The sequence below is a fragment of the Oryctolagus cuniculus genome, chromosome 7 (genome assembly GCF_964237555.1).
Source record: "Oryctolagus cuniculus chromosome 7, mOryCun1.1, whole genome shotgun sequence".
NCBI classification, from domain to species: Eukaryota; Metazoa; Chordata; class Mammalia; order Lagomorpha; family Leporidae; genus Oryctolagus; species Oryctolagus cuniculus.
This window is the reverse complement of record NC_091438.1, coordinates 148188683-148207114: the sequence shown is the minus strand read 5'-3', so window position 1 is coordinate 148207114 and position 18432 is coordinate 148188683. Positions and strand designations below refer to the sequence as shown.

General features: G+C 61.5%; 2 protein-coding genes across 3 annotated transcripts; both read left to right on the top strand.

Annotated features, from left to right (window-relative positions):
* Positions 1 to 3057: 3057 nt before the first annotated feature.
* On the top strand, positions 3058 to 6313 carry C1QC (complement C1q C chain). Its single transcript, XM_070079121.1, has 3 exons — positions 3058 to 3377; positions 3568 to 3749; positions 5538 to 6313. The coding sequence occupies exons 2-3, from the start codon at positions 3569 to 3571 to the stop codon at positions 6092 to 6094; spliced, it is 738 nt and encodes a 245-aa protein (XP_069935222.1). The 5' UTR covers positions 3058 to 3377; position 3568; the 3' UTR covers positions 6095 to 6313.
* Positions 6314 to 9671: 3358 nt separating this feature from the next.
* On the top strand, positions 9672 to 15766 carry C1QB (complement C1q B chain). Of its 2 annotated transcripts, none has more exons than XM_051856705.2 (3): positions 9672 to 9861; positions 13728 to 13929; positions 15026 to 15766. In XM_051856705.2, exons 2-3 carry the CDS (start codon positions 13749 to 13751, stop codon positions 15592 to 15594), a joined length of 750 nt encoding a protein of 249 aa, XP_051712665.1. In that variant the 5' UTR covers positions 9672 to 9861; positions 13728 to 13748; the 3' UTR covers positions 15595 to 15766. The 2 variants fall into 2 exon arrangements, with proteins under 2 accessions (XP_051712665.1, XP_069935220.1); XM_070079119.1 differs by having other exon boundaries at positions 9727 to 9870; positions 13732 to 13929.
* The last annotated feature ends 2666 nt before the right edge of the window (positions 15767 to 18432 follow it).

Here is an 18432-nt window from a genome sequence, read left to right as displayed (position 1 = left end):
GCTGAGCCTCCGCTCCGGTTGCTGCCCCAGGCACTGGGGGGAGGCCCGAGAGCGAGGGAGAGCAGGCCCGCCCTGAGCGCTTTACCTGCTGGGTCCAGCAGGCTCGGGTCCCCCTGCACCCTGACACCTGTCACTCTGTGGTCTCAGTTTGCACCTCTGTATAATGGGACTGTTGGTAGTGCCCACCTCCGAGTGTGGCCTCCATAGAAGAGCACTGGGATGGGTGTGGGTCTCCTGGGAGCCCGCGGGAGTTTGGGCTGTCTTGTGTTTATACCCCAGCCCTGAGGTAGGAATTGGAGGCCCATTTTGCAGATGGTGAAACTGAGGCCGGGGGAGGCTGGAGGCCCGAGGCGCCAGGCGCCAGGCCAGTATCTAAGGGGAGGAGCTGGGACCCCACGCCTGCTGGTGAACACACTCCTTCCGGTGTTTACCACCCCACCCCCACAGCTGCACCCAGGAATCACACAGGTGCGACTCTAGCCCCGGGCCAGGAAGGTGGGTCCAGGAATCAGAGAGAGGAAGTGTTTGGCCCAGGGGCGCCCAGCACCCTCCCTGCGGCCTGGGGGCCTGAGCCCAGCCCTGGACTCTGCCCAGCAGGCACGGAGGTGGTGCTGCCCCAGGCCCCCCCTCCCTCCGCAGTCCCCTGCAGGGGCTGCTCAGAAGGAACGCCCCCAGCACGTGTGCCTGGTGCGTGGGGGAGGGGAGGAGGCCAGGACGTCACCCTCGTTGTGGTCCAGGGCCCTGTGTGTCTTCTCAGAGGAAGCTGCTTGGGTCCTTGTGCTGTGAACACATGAACACATGTGCACATGCGTGGACACATCAGTCACACAGCACACATGTGTATGTCACACACACATCACAGCCACACACAAGATCACACATGCACACACCACAGACACACATGAGTACATCACAGTCATGCATGTGCGCTGCATGCATCCACAACAGCCACACACATGTGCATACGTGCACACACAGCGTGCATGTGTCCGTCAGTCACATCTATGCATATGCCATGGGTGATACCAGATACGCACATGTGTGCTTCAGCCACGCATACACACACATACATACACCGCACACACCACACACACACACACACATGCATACATTACACTGACTCACGTGCACACACTACAATCACACACACACACACACACACGCACGCGCTGAGTGATGCCTCTCTGGGCTCACAGCAACCCCCTCCCCCTACACACACACTGGGGGTGCCCAAGCTGTTGTCCCAGCACCCTCAGCACCAGACATCCGGAGAACACCTGCCACCCCTCTGAAGTCCCCCAAACACACACCGAGGGGTGCAGTCCCCTCACCTGCCACGTGCATGGCCTTAGACACGCTCATGTTCCTGTGGGAGACCCGGATGCAGCTCTTGGCCTTGACTTCTGCCCAGCGCAGCCATCTGGGGCTGAACCAGCCGACGGAAGACCTCTCTTTCTGTCTCTGTCTCTCTAACTCTGCCTTTCAAATAAGTAAATAAATCTGCTTTCTAAGAAGCGCTCGTGCTCCCCCCATGCTGACCTCCTCACGCCTGCGCCCACACGGGGCCATCCTCAGAGTCCCAGACCTCGGGCCACAGCCCTGCACCCAGCTCCAGCCTCCCCTACCCCCCCCCCCAGCACACACCTGGGGATCCCCGCGGCCCTGCGCCCACTCCAGGGGGGCTGCGCCCGCGCCTGCCTGTCTTTGGGCCACTTCTCCGAGCCGGTGACCCTCGGGTCCCCACCAAACACAGGAGGACACTGAGGCTCTGAGGAAGGAGCTGCTGGCCCAGGATCCCTGCGGGAGGAGCCGGCGAGACGGGAGCCTGGCCTGGCAGTCCCCAGGGAGCTCCTTCACTGCCATGCGACTCGAAGAAAACGTCGGGGCAAACGGGGGTCCCCGAGTCAGGCCACGGAAGGGCCTCGCCTGCCCCTCCCCCAGGCAGATCTCAGCCCCAGCCCCAGCCCCAGCCCGGACCGGGCAGGACGGCTGAGCGCGGGCCGAGGCTGCCACCTGCTGGACAAGCCAGAGCCAGGCGCAACAGCCATGAGGACAGAGGATGGGAGCCGGTGCGTGGGCTGGGCGGCCCCTGCCTGCGTGATGCGCATCTGTCCCATCTGCTCCCCCGGCCCCCAGCCGCCCAGGGCCTCGCCCGACGCTCCACAGCCCTCACACCGCAGGGACTGTCGGGGACAGTCGGGGTCGCCACTCAGCGAGGCAGGCGCTGAGCACTGGACTCCAGCTGGCGCCTGCACAGGGCTGGGCATTGTGCCTGCAGGATGCACTGCCGCGGGTCATGTGGAGGAGGGATCCAGGTTCAAGCTCAGGGCCACAGAACCGCTCCCCAGGAGTCACACAGGCGGCAGGAATGTGGGGAGGCTGGGCCCCTCTTCTCCCTGCAATCCCATCTGAGAGGCAGGAGAGGGGAGAGGGTCTCTCAGCTCTGCCAGCCTGGCAGGGACTGGCACCCCCTCACCAGAAAAACAGGCTCCAAGAGCAGAGGTCGGGGTGCCCGGGGGTTAGCTGGGGAAGGCAGCGATGACGGAAAAGGTGAGATCAGCAGAGAGACAGGGCTCCAGCGTAGGAAGAAGCACCAAAGCTCAAAGCCTGCCCCATAGACAGAAGGAAAGACTGAGGCCTGGAGAGCCAATGATTCGCTAAAGGAGACAAGTGAGCAGCAGGGCTGGGAGAGGAGGCCAAGGCTGCTGACTGCTCTGAGCAGCCTGGAGCCACCGCACAGCTGGCCCCTCCGGGATGCCCGTCCCCGCGTGTGGCACCTGGGATGGGACATGGACGTCTCCAAGCCCTGGTCCTCCTGATCGGCAGGTGCACACGAGGCTTGTTCCTGGGGACAGCAGAGCAGAGGGGTCAGAGCGAGGCTTTGGACTCCGAGAGGCCGGGCAGCACGTGGCTCCCGGCCAGGGCTCCTGTCTCGGGCTCCCGTCTCATGGATGGGTTTTCTCGTCTTACCAGGGGGTGGGGGGTGGGGGTTTACAACTTCCTCCTAGGACGCAGGGAAACAACTGAGCCTCACACAGGGCTGTGGCCTGGGGGCTTACACGCACGTGCACACACACAGCCGCCCTTGCCGGCAGCGGCCATTTCTTCATTCCCATCCCTGTGGCCAGGCAAGAACAGGGAGGGGCACAGGGTGTCGCTGGGGTCAGCCTGGCTCAGCACCCGAAAGAAAGTGTGGAGTCAGGACAAATTCTGAGAAAGGGGATGTGGGAAGTGGGGCGAGGGGCGGGGCGGGGGCCGCCCAGCCCTGCCCTGGGCAATCCGGGTTCCGGCCACCCTGACACGGAGTCTTCCTGCCTGGGAGAGGGGACACAGGTCTGAGGACAGCTCGGTGAGCCGGCCGGAGGCCCCCCACCCAGGTGAGGAGGGGCCTCCACCCAGGGGACACCCAATGCCAGCTTCTGAAGCATGGCACCAGGGACGGCTTGGTTGGTGGGTCCCAAGGGGGCTGGGGTGGGGGCCATGGGGTGGGTCCGAGGACGAGCAGGGCACCCGGGGAGCGAGGCCGGGTGGGCTGTCTCCATGCCTTCCCTATCACTCCCTCCCCAGCATGGATGTGGGGCTCGGCTCCCAGTCCCCGCTTGGGCTGCACCTGCTGCTGCTCCTGCTGGCCTTGCCACTTGGAAGCCAGGCCAGTGCAGACTGCTACGGCATCCCGGGGATGCCAGGCCTGCCCGGGACCCCTGGAAAGGACGGGCACGATGGGCTGCCAGGGCCCAAGGGCGAGCCAGGTGAGTCTGCTGGGGGCAGGGGCAGGGGCACGGATTCGTCCGGGGCTGGCGTGGAGGCCGGGGCTCAGCCATTTAAGGCAGGAAGCGTGCTGCCTCCTGCCACAGCTGCCACCCCATGGCCGTCGCCTCCTCTGTCCTCAGAGCCCCACCTCTCGGCATCTCCTCTTCCTCATCTGTGCCAGGGAGTGGGCTGAGCACCTGCCGGGCGGCCAGGACCAGGAAGAAGCCTTGGCTAGCCTGCACAGGGCTCTGCGTGCACTCACCCCACAGAGGTGGCAACCCTGTGCCCTGCTCTGAGGCCAAGTCCCGCCAGGATTGATTCCCCCTCACTTGGCCAGTGTCAAAGCCTGGGCTCAGAGAGGTTAAGCAGCTTGTCCGAAGCCGCACAGTGGAATCCTGTGCACCTCTGCCCTCCACTGTCCTCTCCTCTCCTGCTCACTGCCCCCTCCTGTCCACTGCTTGACAGCGCCATGATGGGTGGGAGCCAGGAGCAGGGCCAGGGTCGCCGGATGCTTCTGCGACCCCGGTGCTCTCTCCTGCTTGTCTCCCAGAGACTCTCAGGGTCTCTTCCGTCCTGGGCTCAGAGGGGAGGTCGCCTGCTCAGGCTCAGCTGACCGGCAGCCCAGGTCCCACCTGACAGTGGGACTCAACGCTCACAAGTCACACGGGGTCTGTCCCCGACGGGGCTGCACACACATCCAGCCCGAGGGCCGGTGGGGTGGTCAAGGAGGGCTTTCTGGAAGAAGAAAGTAGCATCAAACCTTAAGAGATGGGTGTGGTTTGAACAGAGGCTCAGTTCATCAGTTCATCCAGGATTCAGACAGACTCGTGTTCGAGTCCCGACTCCACTCCACACCGGCTGTGGCCTGGGGCCGTCTCTGGCCTCAGCTTCCTTCTCTGTAACATCAGGGAAGTTGAGCCAGACCGGCCGGTGGCTCCCACGGTCTCCCCACAAGCTTTCCCATGAGCCAACGCTGGCAGGGGCGGAGCCGGCCCAGGTGTGCGGGTGTGGGTTTCCTGGGGCTCTGCGGTTCGGGAAATGTCAAGGGACCTCGTGACAAAAAACAAGGCAAAACGGCTGAGACTTGGTTCAGGGCCGGTGGGGGGTGTGGAAACCTACACGGGATAAAACCCTGTTTGGGAGCACACGTGTACACATGCGTGTGCACACACATGCACAAACACGTGCACACACACAAGCGTGCAAAACCGGCGCGAGCTCCGTGGACTGCGAGAATGTCGGTGCCCCGGTTCCGATTTGTCTGTTAGTGACACGCGAGACGGGCCAGCGGGGGAAACCCTGTCTCTCTACTCCCGCCAAGTTCCTGGGAAGCCACCATCATTTCCAAATACAAATTCGCACAGATTACAAAGCAGAATCAGGCCAGAGGCCTCGCAGGGGCCGCCGCGGGCTCGTCGGGGTTCCTAGGAATCGCAAGCCGTCTTGGGATTCGGGTGGAGCCTGGACTTTAGGCTGACCACCGCCCCGCCCCCCCCCCCGCCGGGGCTCTCACTTGGTGCCGCCACCTGGGGTCCCCCCCACTCCCGTCTTAGCCTACTTCCTCCGTGACAAATGGGGGAGCTGAGGCCAAGAGGCGAGGTCAGAGGTCAAGCCTGTGGGGGAGGCAGGACCTCCCTCACCTTGAGCTACAGCCTTGCTCCTGCACCCCTCGGCCCGATAAGATTCCAGAGACCACACACTGCGGTGTGACCTGAGGAAGACACCCTAGGATCCCTCTCGCCTGTGCCCTGCCCCTCACCGCCTTCCTGCCTTCTCTCTCTACCTAGGAATCCCAGCCATACCGGGGACACGAGGACCCAAGGGTCAGAAAGGAGAACCGGGCACACCTGGCCACCCCGGGAAAAATGGCCCCATGGGAAGCTCGGGGCCGCCGGGGGACCCTGGCCACAGGGGCCCTCCTGGGGAGCCGGGCGTGGAGGGCAGGTACAAGCAGAAGCACCAGTCGGTATTCACGGTCACTCGGCAGACCGCCCAGTTCCCGGAGTCCAACAGCCTGGTCAGGTTCAACACGGCCATCACCAACCCTCAAGGCGATTATGACACGAGCACCGGCAAGTTCACCTGCAAAGTGCCCGGCCTCTATTACTTTGTCCACCACACATCACACACGGCCAACCTGTGCGTGCAGCTGTACCACAACGGGGCCAGGGTGACGGCCTTCTGCGACCACATGGCCAACACCAAGCAGGTCAGCTCGGGCGGGGTGCTGCTGCGGCTGCAGGTGGGCGATGAGGTGTGGCTGGGCGTCAATGACTACAACGGCATGGTGGGCACCGAGGGCTCCGACAGCGTCTTCTCTGGCTTCCTGCTCTTCCCTGACTAGGGGCACAGCTGTCCTCTCCCTCAGCTGCCTGCAGCCTTGCCCAGGCCTTTGTCCCCACCTGATGAACTCCTCCTCCAGGAAGCCCGCCTTGATCCCCTGTCCTAGGAGTTCTGTCTCTGAATTCACTCTTTGTACCCAATACCTTCTGGTACCCTCAGTGGCTTTTTTCAGATCTTGAAAAGCAGGGTGAAATAGAAACAAATAAATTGGTAAACATGCCTGGCTGGTTCCTCACTGTCCGTTCCTTGGATGCTGCAGCTTTAGCGTGGCCTCGGCCACTCTTGTCTGCGGGGCTGGACTTGGGGCGTCTTGCTGGTCCCCAGGGCTGGCTGCCGTCCCTTGTTTGCTGTCCATAAAAGCACTGAGCTCCCAGGTTCGCGTGAGCGCGTGCTGTCTCCGGGCCGATGCTGGATTTTGGGTGCATTTGCCACGGACCGGGTGTGGACTCAGTAGGCTCAGGCAGACAAAGCGGATGGGCTGGATGAACGGATGAATGGGCGAATGAACCACTAAAGACAGAGCAAATGGATAAAAAAGTTGTAAAGAGGCCTCCCACAGACCACGCCTGCCTCGCCACTGGCATCCCGTATCAGAGTGCTGGTTCGAGTCCCGGCTGCTCCACTTCCAATTCAGCCTCCTGCTAATGCACCTGGGAAAGCAGTGGAAGATGCCCCAAGTGCCTGGCACCCTGCACCCACGCGGCAACCTGGATGGAGTTTCGGGTTCCTGACTTCGGCTTGGACCAGCCCTGGCTGTTGTGGCCACTTGGGAAGTACACCAGTGGATGGAAGAGTTCTCTCTGCCTCTGTCTCTCCCCCTTTTTCTTTCTCTCTATTGCTCTGCCTTTCAAAATAAATCTTGTTTTAATAAGTCATAGTAGCTAAGACCTATTGAGCACTGACGATACACTAGGCATTACGCTAAGTGCTTCACGTATAGTAACTCGTTTAACAGTCATCGCCACGCTCTGAGGTGGGCATGAGGGGACGGGGGCACGAGACAGAGAATTGGCCTCCACCCTTCTGACACCCCAGAGTAGCTCACAGATTCTGGGGGCCCCAGGAGTTCGTCTAAATCCGCGGCTGCCCACAGGCCCCCGAGTTTTGGCTCTGAGGCTATCGATGGGGCCCAGCTGCCATGGCCTCTGCGGCCCAGGGAGGCCTCTGTTTGCTGGCTCAGGTGCAAAAAGATAAAAGGCATGACTCCTGCACAGGCTTGGGATGCCCGCGCAGAGCACGGAGGGAGCCTGGGAGGGGCTCAGTGTGGTTCCCGGAGGCCCTGGCCGGGGACGGGGGCTGTCAGAGCAGGGGCTCCAGCAAGTGCTTCCGTGTGGTCGGGGCCCCTCTGATGCTGGCCAGCCCGCAGGAGGGCAAGAGAGAGAGAGAGAGAGAGAGAGAGAGAGAGAGAGAGAGAGCACCACGCCGAGGGAGAGCAGGTGTCGAGAGCCAGGGCCCCAGCCTGCTCACGGAGCCCGGGCGCCTCTGGCCGGGCAGGGCACAGGGCACCGGGCACAGCCTCCGCAGCTCCCCCGGCGTCCGCCGCTCAGCTGCCCACCCGCTCGCTGGCCCCGCAAGGCCACATGGGTACCACTTGCCTTTCATGTCGCTTTGGTTTACAAAATCAATACCGCGCTTGTGTAGCCGCAGCGTCAGATCAGAACCCCGTGCCCGGGAAGCAGCGGCTTCTTTATTTTCCATGGCTGCTTCCTGTTGTCGTCCCTTTGTCGGCAGAGATAGGCCTTTTGAGGGCACCAGCTGGCCCGCCATGCAGGGGGCAGCGGGGGGATGGGGTTAGGGCGGGTTAGGGGGCTGCAGAGGGGACCCAGCCAGGACCAGATCCTCAGGCTGGGAGGAGTCCGTGATGCAGGGAGCTGAGGGGTTCAGGTCTTTGCCCGCCGTCTGCAGGGATAGGGCCCCCCTTAGCACAGCCCAGAGACCAGCGGCTCCCACCCAGGGGGCCAAGGCCCAGGGACCCCTGAGAGCCCAGGCTCCGTGACTTCCTTTCTTCACATCAGGAACACGGTGTCAGTGCTTATATTGGACGCCTGCCAGCAGGGGCCGGCCAGCCAGGGGGGCCCTGACCTGCGGGTTACAGGAGACAGGTGCCCATGCCTCCCATTTAGGCACGAGGAGACCGAGGCCTGCGGCCACCAGGGCTGCAGCTCCAAGTTGGACGTAGCCGATTCTAAAGCCCAGGCTTGGCCCCCTCGCTGCGTCCTGTTCTGAGCCTCCCCGCTTCCACCCTGGACAAAAGCCAGGTTTCCCCCCTGCCGTCTGTGGTGGAGGAATTGGAGACCCCGCCCACGTGGGGGGGGGTCCTCAGATGGGGCCTGCACCTGCAGCCTCCATTCCCCACCCCCACTCCCCGCTTCCCGCTGAGAACCCGCCTGTTTCTCCTCTTCACCCCCTCTGGCTCCCTTTGGGTCTGCAGGTGGCTGAGCCCGGAGCCCTTTCCTTCGCTATCACCTTGTGCAGTCAGCGCTAAACTCCCACCAATCAGCATCCGCCAGCTCTGTGACATTTTTTTCTTTTAATCTCCAAACACAGACGTCAAGAGGCCTCCCACACCCCCAGCTCCCAGTGCTTGGGGGTGACTCTGCCTGGGCTGCTCCTGGGGCGGGGGGAGTGCTCGCTATGCCAGCCTTCCAACCCTGCACCTGCCCCTTCCACGGAGTGTGTGCGCCAGCGATCGCTTCTTTCTTGCGACATTTATTACAAGAGCAATAAACCTAGCGTCATCTAATGTTAAACACCGGCGTCCCCCCGTGGGGACCGGGGCTGCAGCTCGCCCGCTCCGCGCTCTGTCTCCAAGCTAACGATCAGCATGTGCCGATGAAGACTGGCCTCTCCAGGCCTCTGTTGCCCCACATGTCAAAAGAGGAGGCTGGGCGAGGTGTCCTCCAAGCCCCTGTCCAGCCCTAAGCCGGCCTCATCCCTGGATCGGCTAGCAACAGGCCCCTGCCTGTGCCTACTATTGTCGCCAGCTTCAAGCCCGGCTGGAGGCAGCGGCAGGGGCATAAATAAGTAATGAGCACATTTCAAATGCTTTATTAGATTATTTTCTGAGAACAGGGAAAGAGCAGAGGTGCAGAAAGGGGAGGAAGTGGCAGAGATGAGCTCAGACCGGGAGCCTGGGCTGAGAGGGGTGCTGACGGTGAACACGGCCTCCACCTCCCCACTCGCCCCCACACGCCCCTTCCCCTCCATGAGCCCATCCATGGTCCTCCCAGGGGCCCGTGGGACCTGTCCAGCAGGTGCAATCGTGGCCCCACCACATGGCAGAGAAAACTGGGGCTCCCGTGGTTGCTCTCGGCTGAGAGCTTTAACTAGTAAGCAGCCGAGCCAGGCTAGGAATCAGGGTCCCTAACCGCACCCCAGCAGCCACAGCACCCGCCACTGGGAAGGCCCTGTCCCCTGTGCAAGATCACGAGGCCGGAGAGCCACCAGCGGCAGAGCCCCCCACCCCCACCGCCCCGCCCCGGACAGCCTGTGTGCCCTACAGCTGCTGAGTCGGCGAAACTCAACTCGGCACCCCCCCCCACCCGCAGTTACAGTAAACCCCTCCAGGAGGCAGAAATGGGATCTGAAACTGCCTGAGGGCAGCAGGGCGAGGGGACAGCAAGGAGGACAGCGGAAGGGGACACCCAGGGGAAAGCCCTTCCCATCCCCAGGCCATGGAACTTCCGCTTTGGACAGAGAGCAGCAGGCTCCGAGCTCCCGGCCCCACTGCTGCCCAGCCCAGAGGCCTCGCCGGACACCGGTTCCCAGGTGAGGAGGGGGCTCAGAGCCTGGGGGCGGGGAGGCGGTGATTCCCAAAGTATGGGCCTGGCCACCTCGCCTGGGTGTTCTGCCGAGCAGATGGCTGGTCTAACCCTGCAGGCAGGTAAGTGGGGGCCTCCGGCACACGGCTCCGCGGTCACAGGCTCGAGCTGCGGGCCACTGGCCACCTCTGTCAGAACTTGCTGGGCTGCCGGAGCTCAAGCTCCCTGGGGGCCCAGTGCACGCCCTGCTCCACTGTGCCGGTGACCCGGGGTGGCGGTGGGATTAGAACCCGGGCCCCTCCGAGCAGCCCTGTTTCCCAACGCCTTGTTGCCCTTGCTCCCTGGCGGTGAGCTGAGAGCTCGGCGTGGTCCTGGCAAGGAGAGAATGTGGTGAGCAGCGGAGCTGTGGGTCCAGGAGGGACGCTGGCTCGGGCGCCGCCCCGGGGGCCTGTTCCTCCTGGTGCCGCAGCAGCAGGGGAGTTCAGGTCAGGTCAGCTGGACTCCAGCTGGGGGCTGCAAAACGGTGGAAGGGTCCATGCGGGGCTGGCACAGCCGGAGAGGCCAGGCCAGGTGGGTTTTCAGACACAGTGGCCCCTGAAATGGGCTAGAATCGGGATCTCCCTGCTCCCCTAGCCCAGCCTCCAGCTTCCCCAAGGAGCCAGGCTCATCAGGACCCTGTTCTCCAGCCCAACAGCGCCCCCACTGGCCAGAGCTCGCCACCCCCTGAGCGAGCCCCTCTCCCCAGCCGCCATCTTCCCTCCCGGCTCCCACACGCGGGAGTCTTGGCTGACGGGGACAAGGACAAAATGCCTCGTGCTCATTACACATTTCCAACATGCAAGGCTCTGTCACTGTCATGCCAACCCTTCCAGGAACAGATCCGTCTTAGTCCCATTTTACAGGAGGGTAAACTGTGGCCAGAGAGAAGTGACTTCTCCCATGCCCTTCTGAATCCTGGGGGTTCTGCTTTGCTTGTGACCACGATCGCTGGCTACCTGCTGGCTATTTGCGTGTGGACAACAGGAACAGCCGTTGCAGGTCACCTTCTCTGAGCATGACCACGGCCCCAGCATGCACTGCTCCCAGCTCACCCCGTAAAGTCATCTTTCTATCAGACCGCCCGGCCCTGACACCAGCATCTCACCCACCAGGGACAGGGGCCTCTTCACCTGACGCCGAGTTTTCAGATCCAGCTCACGTGGGCTGGAATCCCAGGCACACAGGATCGGTGTGACCTTTGTCTCCATGGCCCCTGCCCAGCCCGGTACCGCCTGGATCCCACGGCTGTCCTGGGACGGGGCAGGGACCAACCCACATTCCCACTTTTTAGAATTAATTAATTAATTTGAAAGAGCGATAGAGAAAGAGACAGAGAGACAGCTTCCCTCTGCTGGTTCACTCCAAAAATGCCACAACAGCCAGGGAAGAGCCAGGCCCAGCCCAGGAGCCAGGAACTCCACCAGGGTCTCCCAGGTCAGGTGGCAGGGGCCAAACGCTTGGGCCATTTCCTGCTGCCATCCCAGGAAGAAGGGACGCTGGTGTCACACGTGGCGGCTTAAGGCACTGTGCCTCAACAAACGCCCGTTTTAAGAGTAGGGACTAGCCGCAGCCTCTGTGGGCTGAGGGTAAAGAGGGAAGGCTTCCTGGAGGAAAAAGACGTTGGCACAGTCCTGAGAGCTGGAGAACGTTGGCTCACGGCCAAGGCGGAACGGGCGCCCCCTGCAGGCGCCGAGGCGCTCAGCCCTGAGGTGGTGCAGACCGCGGGTGGAGGCAGCCCTGGCAGAGACGTCAGTGAGGGGGCGGGGGGGCAGGGGGGAGCACTGGGCCTCACAGTTGTCGGTGAGGGTGTCCGCCTCCCAGTTGGAGTGCTGTGTTCAAGTCCCGGCTCCGGCTCCTGACTCCACTTCCCTTGGAGGCAGCTGTGACATGCTGACATGGGTTCCTGCCGCCCACATGGGAGACCTGGATTGAGGTCACTGTGGCTGTCTGGGGAGTGAGCCAGTGGATGGGAGTTCTGTGTGTGTGTGCGCATGTGTGTGTGCATGTGTGTGTGTAGCTGTCTCTGTTTCTCCAACAATTTTTTTTAATTTAGGTTGAAAATTTCTCAAAAAGTTAAACAGAATTACCATAAGAATGGGAATTCCATGCCTAGGTGTCCATCCAAATGAATTACAAACAGGCACTCAAATCCTTGCACACGCGTGTTCATGGCAGCAACAGTCACAGTGGCCGAAGGCAGGGGCCGTGCCGAATGTCCGGCTCTGAGGAGCGATGAGCAAGAGCCTGCTCTCCCACGCGTGGAGCCCCGCGCAGGCGCAGGGAGGCGGGCGCACTGACTCCCGCCAGCACTGCCGGGGGTGACCTTGAGAACATCACACTAAACGAAAGGAATCAGCAAACGTCCACCCTGTAGGATTCCACTCGTATGAAATACGCGGAATCGGCGCACCCCGGAGCCAGGAAGCAGACTGGCGGTTGTCAGGGGGTTAGGGACGGGGGTTTGGGAGAAGCTGCTGCCTGCCCAGGGTCTCAGCTCGGGGTGATGAGAATGTTTTGGAAGCAGACGCGGGCGCCGGGGACACAATGCTGTGAGCATGTTAAATGTCACCGAGTGCTCACTTGAACCTGGTCACTTTACCTTCTGTGACTGTTGCCTCAATCGAAGAAAGCATAGGCTCAGAGTCGGACTCAAGGGTCATCCTCGAGAGTGGATGCTTGGGGCGCTGGCTTGGCTGACCGCCCAGCATGGGCCACCGGCTTCCTGCTGGGTTCTGTGTGATGATGGGGCCGGCACCACGCTCTCGCCAGAGCTGCAGCTCTCGGAGGCACCTGGGCACAGCCCCCAGCCCACAGAGGTTGTCTTGATTGCCGCCAGGGACACTTGCTTTGTTCCTTGCTGTGTGACCCCGAGCAGGTGGCCGGGCGCCCTGGAGCCTCGGTGCCCTCTCTGAACCGTGGAGGCAGAGTGGCCCACTACAGAGACAGCGCAGGCGTCCTGGGCTCAGAGCCCCTGGCTGCACCTGCGGGCTCACCGCCGTCACTCTGCCCCTCCCCTCGCTGCTGACCCTGCAGCTCCCATCTTGGGGCTGTCTCCCACCCTTCCGTCTTCCTGGAACATTCTTGCCTTTCAGCCCTTCCCGCACCTTCGGATGACGGCCCAAACACGGCTTCACAGAGAGGCCTCCCCTGTGGAGGAGACCCTCCCAGTGGGGGACTTCCCCTGAAACTAGCCACCCCGACCCCCAGCCCGGGGACTCTGCCTGCAGCACCTCCCCTGACTTTTCCAAGCACCAAGCTCAGTCTACGACTACTTCTCTTTCTGGAGCACAGGACCACGAGGGCAGGACCATAACTCTCTTGTTTGTCACTGTGTCCCCAGCACCAAGTTCAGTGTCTGGGGGACAGGAAACAGTGAACACATGGATGGATGGGTGCATGCATGCCTGCATAGATGGGTGGGTGGGTGAATGGGTGGATGGATAGATAGATGCTTGGATGGATGGATGGATGGATGGACAAATGATTGATGGATGGACGGATGGATGGATGGATGATGGATAAGTGGGTGGACAAATGATTGGATGGGTAGATGGACAAATGGTTGGATGGATGGATGGATGGATAGGCAGACAGATGGATGGACGGGTGGATGGATGGATGGATAGATGGATGGATAGATGGATGGATAAGTGGTTGCATGGGTACATGGGTGGTGTGGGTTGATGGATGGGTATGCGGGTCTATGGGTGGGTAGATGGGTGGGGTGGGTGGATGGATGGGCGTACAGGTCCATGGGTGGGTGCATGGCTGTGGTGGGTGGGTGGATGATAGGAGTCGCCCTGGTAGTGACCTCCCACCTCTTTCCCCCTGCAGGAGGCAGCAGAGACTGTGGTGATGAAGAGCCCAAGGGGCCGAGTCCCGGCACTGCTGCCACTGCTGCTCCTGGGTCTGCTTGATGCTTCCCAGGCTCAGAGCAGCTGCACTGGGCACCCAGCCATCCCTGGAACCCCGGGCATCCCAGGGTTACCCGGCTCCGATGGCCAACCTGGGACCCCAGGGATAAAGGGAGAGAAAGGTACAGCAGGCCTCGGGAACACACCAGTGTCTCTCTGGCCAGACCCCATCTCCTCCCTCCCAAGTCACATTGCTTGCATATGAGATTGCAAAACACCTGCCAACCCGTCCACCTACGGAGCCCTTGCAACAAATCTTCCAGTAGCGAATTCCTATTCCCATTGTACAGACAGGAAAGCTGGTGTCCAGCTGCCCAAGGCAGCCCAGCAAATGTTCCGGCTGAGACCAGACCGTGGCTCTCCAGCGGGAGAGAGAGCACCCAGGTAGCCGCCCGGCCCTGGGTTAGACTATGCCTCTGGGGTCATTCTGGGGTCGCACCTCCTCACCTGTGAAATGGCATCCAGGCAGCAAGTCCTGCCATTCCAAGGAGACGCTCCCTCTGCAAAACTCCTTGTATAAAACGTCGCTTATTCATTCGTTGAACAGAGGATTGTGGAGCCAGCTTCTGTGCTAGCCACTCTCCCCCACTGAGCTCATGGAATGCTCACAAACACCCTCACCCCCATTTAATAGATGAGGAAGCTGAGCCTCAGACGATGTGACTCCCTGTGCAAGGACGCACGACCAGTAACGGCGGAGGTGGCAGAACACGCACAGGCGTCTGTGTCTGTGTCCAGAGCCCACGCTCTCGGGCACTGCTCTCTGCCACTTTTCTGGAAAACAGGTTTTTGTTTTGTGCTGTGCTAAACCAAGGGCTGCTTGGAGTGGTGGAGAGAGAAGGCTTCTGAAGTCCACCTCCGAGTTCAGCAGGAATGAATGAATGCTGTGATTGATTAAGGATATCTGCACGGGTGTGGGAGTGGAGAGGGATAGCACGCAGGCCAGGAATCCATCATCCCTGCTCAAGACTTGCGCCTGTACAAGTTGGGGTGCAGGGAGGCCCAGTGCGCCTCCCTCCCCAGAGACCTCAGCCCCCAATTCTGGCAAGTGGCGGACCAGTGCAGAACGCTGGGCTGCACGCAGGCTCTCCAACTCCTGCCCCCCACCCTCACAGACGGGAGAAGACCAGGGGCCTGCACGAGGTCGCAGCCCAGGCCCCTTCCTTTGCTCTCCGTTGACCTCTGACCTTCTCATTTCTCTTCTGCCTGCTTTTCTAGGACTCCCAGGACTAGCTGGAGACCACGGCGAGTTTGGAGAGAAGGGGGACCCAGGGATTCCGGGGAATCCAGGAAAAGTGGGTCCCAAGGGCCCAGCTGGCCCTAAAGGTGCCCCAGGAGCTCCCGGAGCCCCCGGCCCCAAGGGTGAATCGGGCGACTACAAAGCCACGCAGAAGATCGCCTTCTCGGCCCTGCGGACCTCCCACGCCTCCCCGCGCCGTGACCTGCCCATCCGCTTCGAGCAGGTCATCACCAACGAGGAACGCAGCTACCAGCCTGGCAACGGCAAGTTCAGATGCTCCGTGCCCGGCCTCTACTATTTCACCTACCACGCCAGCTCCCGCGGGAACCTGTGCATGAACATCCTGCGGGGCCGGGAGAAGCCACGGCATGTGCTCACCTTCTGCGACTACTCCTACAACACCTTCCAGGTCACCACGGGCGGCGTGGTCCTCAAGCTGGAACTGGGTGAGGAAGTCTACCTGCAGACCAACGACAAGAACAACCTGCTGGCCATGGAGGGGGCCAACAGCATCTTCTCTGGGTTCCTGCTCTTCCCAGAAGCGTGACCCCAGGGGAAGTGCAGGCTGAGCCGCATCCACCCCGCCCACCCCACCCCTGCCGGCCATGCTCCCTCCCCCCAGATCCCCCGGACCCCCGCTCCCCCAGCCCAGCCAGAGCACACAGGAGAGCTCTGTGCATGTTGTTGAGTGAATGAGTGAATAAACTCTTCCAGACCAAGGGACGGGGGTGGACGTCAGCTCTGGGTCCCAGCACCCGGCACATAGTAGATGCTCAGGAAAGCTGGCCGAGTGAATGACTGGACAATGCACGGATGCGTGGATGATCTCTGAAAGTAGAAGCCCCATCTAATTGGAGGTGACCAGAAGGCCAGGCGCTGGTCCTGTTCTATGGCAGCCACACAGTGGGAGGCGGGGCCGGGAACGCTGACCACGCTGCCCCCACTGGCTAGAGCTTTTCCTCACTCCCTCTTCCACGCTCACCTCCTCCCGGAGACAGGTGCACCACGCCTGGGCGCCGGAGGAGGCTGAGGGCTGAGGGCTGAGGGAGCCACCCACAACTCCACAGCTGGGGTTCAAGGGCACATCTGAGCTCTCTTTACAGCAACAGGCCAGGGCCAGCCCCAGAAGCGGCTTTGCACCTGTAACCCACACTGGCCCACCAGGGGTCATAGTTGACCCTGGAACTAGAATCTTCCCTTACAACTCCCTCCACAGACCCTCCCCCCATCTTATTCAGTCACCCAGTTACAACAGCTATGACTGCCCCTCAACAACCTTCCGTGGCTCCCACCGCCCACCGGCTGTAGTCCCAGCCCACAAGCCTGGCTTCCGGCCCCACTCCTCTACCAAGCACCCGCCAGCTCCCTGTTCACCCACCTGAAACTTTCAACTCTATCGGCCTAACCAGCCTTAAAGCTCACTCAGGCCACACCTCCTCCCCAAAGCTGGACACCTCTGACCCCACCCCCTGCCCCATTTCTCACTCCTTCCCGTGTGAGCATGCGCAGCCAGCCTCTGGCTTTTCACTCACCCACCTGATCCCCCCAGTTAGGCTGTGAGTCCCCTACCCTGCTCACTGCTGAACCCCAACAGCGCCCAAGATGCACATCGGCCCCTCCATAAAGACTCACTGCTGGAGGGGTGGAGGGCGCAGGACCGGGCCCCAGCAGCACCTGCTCTCCACAGCGCTTCCTGCTGCATCCCTCCCCCCCGCAAGCCCCTCTACCAACGGACCCGCGGCCGCTCGCTCGGGGCATAGGCTCAGCCTCATCCCCCGGCCTGGCCTTGGTGACCTGTCCCAACCCCAGACTCTGTAGCCAACACCTGGAAGCTTTCCCCTGGGCCCGCCCTCTGCTCAGACACCCTGTCCAGCGATGCCAGTGCCTACACAGGGCCCCGCCACGTTTTTGTGTCTCCTGCTTTAGGTGTGTTAGCTCCTTTCATCCCAAGGCGCCCTCTAGGAAGTGCGCAGCACGCTCCCCATTTTACAGATAAGAAACCTGAGGGTCAGAGGCGGCAAGTCATTGGTCCAGCGTCCTGGCGAGAGCACAGCTGGGATTGGCACCTGCTCCTGTTGGCCTCAGAGTTCTTGGTAAACACGTAGAGGTGCCACCTCCCTACCTGGCCCCTCCATTGCCCCCCAGCCTCTCATCAGGCCTCAGGGGTCCACATTCTTCTTTTTTTTTTAAGGCATTCATTGAATTTATTTGAAAGGCAGAGGTACATAGAGAGATGGAGAAAGAGAAAGAAGTCTTCCATCCACTGGTTCACTCCCCAAATGGCTGCAACGGCCAGGGCTGGGCCAGGCTGAAGCCAGAGCCAGGAGCTTCTTCTGGGTCTCCCACCTGGGTGCAGGGGTCCAAGCATTTAGACCCACCTTCCACTGCTTTCTCAGATGCATTAGCAAGGAGCTGGATCAGAAGTGGAGCAGCCAGGATTCAAACTGGTGTCCATACAGAATGCTGGCATTGCAGACAGTGGCTTAATCCGCTACACCACAGCGCAGGGCCCTAGGGGCCCACATTCTTGAGCCCCTGCCGTCAGGTCTGTCTAGGCAAGGATGCACTTGACCCCAGGGGTGGATCTGAGTGCTGGCGCCAAGCAGGTACAGAGAACCCTCACTGCAAGGACCCAGGCAAAACCAGCCACGGCCAGGAAGTCAGAGAGCCTCCTGCCCCTGCCTGCTAGCGCCGGGGGCTTCTCTCAGGCCTCGGTGGTCCTGCGGAGCCAACACTCCTCTGCCCTTGGACCATGAGCCCTGACCCTGACTCCCATCCCACCCCCCAGTCAGGACTCAGGACAGTGCCCCTTCCTCCCCGCCCACCCCAGCTTCCCGATCTGCCAGAATCCGAGGCTCCGCTGCGTGTCCAGCCTTGCCCGTGGCAGCTCAACATCGCTTACTTGACACAAGCGTGCGCAGGGATCTAAACTCCTCACCTCTGTTGTGGCTCTGCTCCAAGCAGTGGGCAGGAGTCCCCACCACGGGCAGCAGGTGATGGGTGATGTCACAGGAACCTGGATCAAGGGTCGCTGGGAGCCCGGAGGCAACAATCAGGTGAGCCAGGAGCAGGTGGACGACCCAGTCTCAGTGGACACTGGACACCCCTGGCCAGGGCTGCCTCGTCTCTCTGCATTCGCTGTGCATCTCTGCAGAGCGGGCTTCTCCACTGGGTGTGGGTTGTTTTTTTTTTTTTTAAGATTTATTTTATTTATTTGAGAGGCAGAGAGAGAGAGAGAGAGAGAGAGAGAGAGAGAGAGGTCTTCCATCCGCTGGTTCACTCCCCAAACAGCCACAATGTCCAAAGCTGGGCCAATCCAAAGCCACGAGTCAGGAGCATCGGGAGCAGCTGGAACTCGAACCAGCACCCATAAGGGATCGCAGGT